Source organism: Rhinopithecus bieti, unplaced genomic scaffold, assembly GCF_001698545.2.
Source record: "Rhinopithecus bieti isolate Rb0 unplaced genomic scaffold, ASM169854v2 scaffold_8675, whole genome shotgun sequence".
NCBI classification, from domain to species: Eukaryota; Metazoa; Chordata; class Mammalia; order Primates; family Cercopithecidae; genus Rhinopithecus; species Rhinopithecus bieti.
The window spans coordinates 4,782,083-4,789,472 of NW_016806447.1; the positions used below are offsets into that span (position 1 = coordinate 4,782,083).

Consider the following 7,390-nt stretch of genomic DNA (forward strand, 5'->3'; position numbering starts at 1 on the left):
AAAAAAAAACTGTTGTTAACAGATAGCAATGTGAGAATGCCAAGTAATAAATAAGTAAAGATACAAAAATTTGGGGTAGTTTTTTTAATCTCTAAGAGATAAGTGTTAAGACAAAATAAGCTTTCAATCAAAGTAAGCCAATTTTAAACTTTAACTTCCTTTTCACTATAGTTACTTTTAAGTTTTCATTTATAATTTCTATGGATGGAGCTACTGTTTCTTTAAAATGTACAGAACAATTTTAGATTTAGTCACATTTTTACTCTCCCTGAGTGACTTTAAAATGTCAATGACTTTAGAGTTTTGCTAAAGCATGAACTTGAACTGTTCAACAGCAAGGCTGGTACATGTGGGCAAATCATGTAACAGAAAGTGACATTCCTAAATGCCTAGCACCTACACTTCAATAAAGCTTTGTTGTTCTCATTAAGAGTCTAAGACACACAAAAATTTTTTGTTATGTTTTCCTACATCTTACTAGGTAAATGATATGCACTGGGGACTTAAGGATTTAAGAACTCACGAACCTCAAGGGAATATACTATATAACTATATATACAATGGACCACTATTCCACTGTTTCTAGATGATCAATTGCTTTGGGAAGAGAAAGAGGGAAATATACAGCTATGAACTACTTTACTCTATTCCCTCCCATAAACTAACCTGAATTCAGTTACTGAGAAGAAAGAGAAAAATGACATGCATGAACACTGTGGATAATTTAAAAGCAAGACAAAACCCTCAAAATACCTTTCTGGCCAGAACATGTATTTTCATCATGATGCAGACCTTATAACAATTTAGCAAAACTATTCCTCTAACAGTATTTACTGCTTTTTCTCCACAGAACTGTTTCTGATTATGATGAACTAATAAGCAGAGTAAAGTCTTCTCTGTCCTTTTTCATCTGTATCTTCTAAAGACATCCTTAAATCCTGTATCACTGACATCAAAATGTACAGAACTTTTTCCCCTTAGAGAAGTTTAATGCAAAACTTTACCTGTGAAAGGATATTGGTGCACTGTTGAAGTAAAGAAACTGGAGGGTTGCCAATACTTGTAGCAAGTTGAACCCTGAGCAACTGTTCTTTCTGGGTGGCATTTTCTTGCAAAGCATGGGCAAGGGCCACAGCAGCACACCAGTTTGAAAGTGAATCAGTAGAAAACAAACCTCCACATAATAACTGGCCAGCTGAAACTGAATTACCTGTTGCTACAAAGATGGCAGGCAGACAATAAAAATATATTAGATTTTTATGTAAACCAAATTTTAAATCAACTGTTTTCTGTACACATAAAATAGTGTGAAATACCATTAAATATAATCATTAAACATGTGTTAATTAGTAGTATTAAATATACTTTCAAAATGATAAAAATCTGCTTTTCAAAGCAAAATGAACAATGAGAGAAAGTTATCTTGGAAGAAAAGTAACAGAACAAAGAAATACAGGTTGAGGCTGGGCATGGTGGCTCACGCCTGTAATTCTAGCACTTTGGGAGGCTGAGGTGGGAGGATCCCTTGAGGCCAGGAGTTGGTGGTGCATGCTTGTAGTCCCAGCTACTCGGGAGGCTAAGGCCTGAGGATCACTTGAGCCCAGGAGTTTGAGGCTGCAGTGAGCTATGGATCGTGTCACTGCACTCCAACCTGGACAGGAGTGTGAGACCCTATCTTAAAAAAAAAAAAAAAAAAAAAGAGAAAAGAGAAAAGAAACATAGGTTGAGTATCCCTTATCCAAAATGCTTGGGATCAGAAGTATTCCAGAAAGAAAATGTGGTACATACACACAATGGAGCACTATTCAGCCATACAAAACAAAGAGATCCAGTCATTTACAACACAGATGAACCTGGACATCATTATGTTAAGTGAAATAAGCCAGGTATGTAAAGACAAACATTTGCTCTCACTCATTTGTGAGAACAAATAAAAATTAGAACTAAATTATTTACCATCAATGGTAGAAGGTAAAATTATTTATCTTTATTTGTGGAATCTAAAAATTTGTGGGAATTCATGGACACAGAGATTAGAAAGACGGTTATCAGAGGCAGGGCAGGGTAGTGGGAAGTTAGAGGGAAGGTGGGGATAATGCATACAAAAATATTGTTAGAAAGAATGAATAAGGCTGGGCGCGGTGGCTCATGCCTGTAATCCCAGCACTTTGGGAGGCTGAGGCAGGTGGATCACGAGGTCAGGAGATCGAGGCCATCCTGGCTAACACGGTGAAACCCCATCTCTACTAAAAAATACAAAAAATTAGCCAGGCATGGCGGCGGGCACCTATAGTCTCAGCTACTCTGAAAGCTGAGGCAGGAGGATGGCGTGAACCTGAGAGGTGGAGTTTGCAGCGAGCCAAGATTGCGCCACTGTACCCCAGCCTGGGAAACAGAGGGAGACTCTGTCTCAAAAAAAAAAAAAAGAAAGAATGAATGAATAAGATATACCATTTGATTGCACAACAGGGTGACTATAATTTTAAAAAAAGGGTATATTTTATTTTTAATTTTTTTTGGAGACAGGGTCTCACTCTGTTTGCCCAGGCTGGAGTATGGTGGTGTGATTTCAGTTCACTGCAGCCTCAACCTCCCAGGCTCAGGTGATTCTCCCATCTCAGCCTCCCATGTAGCTAGGACTACCGGCGTGTGCCACCATGCTTGGCTAATTTTTTTTTTTTGAGCTGGAGTCTCACTCTGTTGCCCAGGCTGGAGTGCAATGTTGTGATCTCAGTTCACTGCAACCTCCACCTCCCGAATTCAAGTGATTCTCCTGCATCAGTCTCCCCAGTAGCTGGGATTACAGGCGTGAGCCACCAGGCCCAGCCTAAATTTTTGTATTTTTAGTAGAGATGGGGCTTCGCTATGTTGCCCAGGCTGGTCTTGAACTCCTAGACTCAAGCAATCTGCCTGCCTTGGCCTCCCGAAGTGCTGGAATTGCAGGTGTAAGCCACCATGCCTGGCTTAAGTATACATTTCAAAATTACTTAATGAGTGCAATTAGATTGTTTGAAACACAAAGGCTAAATGCTTGAAGAAATGTTTAAAAAAAAAAGCATTTCAGATTTCACTTTTGGGATGCTCAACTTGTATTAAAATATTTTCGGCATCAAACTGATGATGGTAACATTCCAAAAACTTACCTTAATTAAAAACAACATTTCTAAAACAAACTTAAGGAAATGCCACATTTTGATCATTCTACTACATCAGGGTCTTATTTTCATTAATGTTCAATAACTTTTTTAAGGTAATAAATTTTTTTTTTTTTTTTTAGGTAATAAATTTTTTATCAAATTTTTTTGGTAAATATAATTAAACAGACTTAAATTCTAACAAAAAACCTCAATGTATGTAATTAAAATGAGTTTTATTGATGTTTCCAATTACCTTTACGAAATTGCTCTTAAAGTTTAAAGTTAATAAAGGTAATTATTTAAAAAATTTATCTTAGGTAAGATGAAACATTTAAAGAACCCATAAAAAGGTTAATGACTCTAACCTATACTAGAACAACAGACTGAAAGTTAAATGTGACCTAATGGTAAAATTCATCTTCTTTTTTAAATTTTTATTTTTGAGACAGAGTCTCTCTCTGTTGCCCAGACTGGAGTGCAGTGGCACAATCTCGGTTCACTGCAACCTCTGCCTCCAGGATTCGAGGGATACTCCTGCCTCAGCCTCCTGAGTAGCTGGGATTACAGGCACCTGCCACCACGCCTAGCTAATTTTTGTATTTTTAGTACAGACGGGGTTTCACCATGTTAGCTAGGCTGGTCTTGAACTCCTGATCTTAGGTGATCCGCCTGCCTTGGCCTCCCACAGTGTTGGGATTACAGGCGTGAGCCACCGCACCCAGCAAAATTCATCTTTAGAATGACAATTACAATTAACAGTAGATTCTGTTTACTGGCATCTATACATGCTAAGTTTTGGAGTGAGTACTTTATGTAATGTAATGCATGTAACTGCATTTATCCTCACAATGTTCCTAATGGGGTATTATGCCCACATAGAGATGAGTATTATTATCCCCCATAACTCAGTAAGGCTCAAGTTAAAAAGTTATACAGCAAAAGTTATACAGCAAAAGTGAAAATTCTACAATGTAAACTCTTGTCTGACTCCAAAGCCTGTTGTCTAAATTTACCTGCAGGCTTTAGAATTCAGGTGTTTTTTTTTTCCTCCTAAGCATGCAAAGTATTTTAGGCTAAAGCATAGAAAGAAAGATTCAATTAAAAGTTTGAAAGACAATGATTTACTTTTTCCAATAAAAATTAGAACTAAATTATTTACCATCAATGGTAGAAGGTAAAAGTGTTGACACGATTTCTCCTTGTCCTTTTTGGTTTTTATACAAGAAACACTGGAAACAATAGAGAACAGCACAGCGCAAAACAAATGGCTGCCTTTCATTAACCATGGACATGAGAAGTACTACAATTGCCGGTCTGTTGCATTTAAAAAGAAAAGAACAAAATGAAACAATGCAACCCAAGTATACAAGTCAATAACTAGTCATTTTTGTTGACTGAAGAATCATAACCAGAACACCAGCAAGTTAATATTTCTATCTCTATTTCACAGAAAACTGTAGCTGACAGAGTGAAGTGACTGTTTGCTTAAGGCATACAGCTAGGATGTGAACGACATGATGCCTGAATCTAAGTATCTAAATTCCAAAAATTACCAACCCTTTTAAAATTCCAGTGTCATTTATCTTGCAAGATGATTTCTAGTTTCAAAACATACAACTAAACTTCTTTAAAAACAGTAAGATGTGTATACGAGATACATTAACAACCCAAAATTTTTACTTCCTCAGAGTAATCTCAGTATTTCCCTTTCTCTACCTTGGTGGGTTTGAAGGTGCATTTACAGACGCAAAGTAGTCTTGGTTTACTTGGTAGCCTCGAATAACTTCTGATACCGTATTTATGGTCTGTTAAGGGGAAGAAAGAAGAAGAATATTCAGAGAAATTAAGCCAAGAAGGAAAATCTGTTTCCAAGAGAAAAAAATCTTATATTCCACTTTTTAAGGGCCAAAAGCACCAAAACATCAATGATAACATTGTAATCTTGTAACACTTTCTCAAGGTAAAATTTTAAAGCATCAAGCATGGATCTCCAATAAAACAACCTTGACATGCATTTTAAATCTCAAAACTATAATACTATTCTCTAGGAGATAAAATATCTATTTATATAAAACAGAAAAAAGGTTTTAAAATAATCAGAGAACAAAGTTAAAAGATTAAAAAATTCAAGGATAAAGTTAAAAAATAAAAGACTATTTCAAAACATGTTATAAAAGATATATACCACTTTAATTTGTTAATTAAAATTAATTTTAAAAGACAAATTACCCAGAAAGTCTACTAAGAGAGTTGCAGAAAGAGAACAGAAAAGAGGTCAGGCACAGTGGCTCATGTGTGTAATCCCAGGACTCTGGGAGGCCCAGGTGGGTGGATCACTTGAGGTCAGGAGTTTGAGACCAGCCTGGCCAACATGGTGAAACCCCGTCTCTACTACAAACATAAAATTAGCTAGGCATCGTGGCATGTGCCTGTAATCCCCATTACTTGGGAGGCTAAGGCAGGAGAATTGTGTGAACCCGGGAGGTGGAGGTTGCAGTAAGCTGAGACAGTGCCACTGCAGTCCAGTCTTGGTAAAAGGGCAAGACTCTGTCTCAAAACAACAACGACAATGACAACACCACTACCACAAAACAGAAAAGAGAAAATTATCAAGGAATGCCAAAAATACCCTCAGAACTGAAGGATGTATGTTTCCAGCTGAAAGTGCTCAGTGAATGATAAAAATAACTGGGGAGCAAGGGAGTGGGGAAACGGTCCACAGGAAAGCACATCATCAGTACATTACAGAAAACCAAAAAAAAAAAAAGATCTCAAAAGTTTCTAGAGAGAAAAAGATTACGTTAAAAAACAACAACAACAACAACAACAACAACAACGAAAACAGAGTAGGATTATAATGGCTTCAAGCTTCAAACTTCCTAACAGCAACAGTGGAATGATGTTCTGAAAGTTGAGTATTAGTGATTTCCAACCCTGAATTCCATATCTAGCCAAACATTAAATTAATTCTGAAAGTAGAGGAATGACATTTTCAGACATGAAAGAGCCAAAATAAAATAAATCCTCCTGTTATTTACTCTTTTTTTTTTTTTTTTTTTTTTAGAAAACTAAGAAAAATAATGGCCGGGTACAGTGGCTCATGCCTGTAATCCCAGCACTTTGGGAGGCTGAAGTGGGCGGATCACTTGAGGTCAGGAGTTCGAGATCAGCCTGGCCAATGTGGTGGAACCCCCCTCTCTACTAAAAATACAAAAAATTAGGTGGGCATGGTGGCAGGCCCCTGTAATCCCAGCTAGTTGGGAGGTTGAGGCAGAAGAATTGCTCAAACCCAGGAGGTGGAGGTTGCAGTAAGCCGAGATCATGCCATTGCACTCCAGCCTGGGCGACAAGAGTGAAATTCCATCTCAAAACAACAACAACAACAACAAAAGAAAATTAAGAAAAATAAAGTTAATGAACCAAGGGATAGAGGAAAAAGATACGTGATCTAGGCCAGGAGCATTGGCTCATGTCTGTAATCCTAACATTTTGTGAGGCCAAAATGGGTGGATCATTTGAGGTCAGGAGTTCAAGACCAGCTTGGCCAACATGGTGAGACTGTCTCTACTAAAATTACAAAAACTAGCCGGGCGTGGTGGGGGGCACCTGTAATCCCAGCTACTCAGGAGGCTGAGGTAGGAGAATCACTTGAACCCCGGAAGGCGGAGGTTGCAGTGAGCTGAGTTCATGCCACTGTATTACAGCCTGGGCAACAGACTGACACTCTGTACCAAAAATAAAAATAAAAAAAAATAAGGGATCCAGATAACCAAGGAGTCTGTCAGGAGAGAAGTAAAGGAAATCCTAGGAGGATGGCATAAGTCCCAGGACAAGAGACATGGGGCAGAATTAGAGCCCAGATTGGAGCAGGAGAAGGGAGGGTCTGCAGGTGGCCTGCGGTGGGGAACGAAGTGTTAATATATGATTATTAAGCATATATACCTCTGCATATATAGAGTAACAGTAAAATGAAGAACACAATTATGACTCATGGATGGGAAAAATATATATTTAAAAAAGGATATAGGGCTCTATTTGGCTTAGCAGGAATGGTGTCAATAATTGTAAAAATATAAATCCCAACTATTGATTTAAATATAAATTCCATAAAATAATTATGGGGCAACATGAGGAAGTGGGACTTACAGTAAGGACAAGTGAGGCTGAAGGCAGTTATTTTTGTTATAAAACTTTTATTATTTGTACTTTTGATATTGCACGTTGATTTGAGAAAATTTTTTTTTTTTTTTTTT

At 37.5% G+C, this 7,390-nt stretch overlaps 1 protein-coding gene across 1 annotated transcript in view; it reads right to left on the reverse strand.

Moving 5' to 3' along the window:
• The window catches only part of USO1 (USO1 vesicle transport factor), an 89,895-nt gene that overhangs the window by 19,219 nt on the left and 63,286 nt on the right, over positions 1-7,390 (reverse strand). Inside the window, exons 11-13 of the mRNA XM_017876604.1 lie at positions 4,854-4,942; positions 4,297-4,451; positions 1,005-1,216 (exon numbers count right to left, since the gene is read on the reverse strand). Of these exons, the coding sequence (XP_017732093.1) occupies positions 1,005-1,216; positions 4,297-4,451; positions 4,854-4,942 (456 nt within the window). The remainder of the gene's footprint in view (positions 1-1,004; positions 1,217-4,296; positions 4,452-4,853; positions 4,943-7,390) is intronic.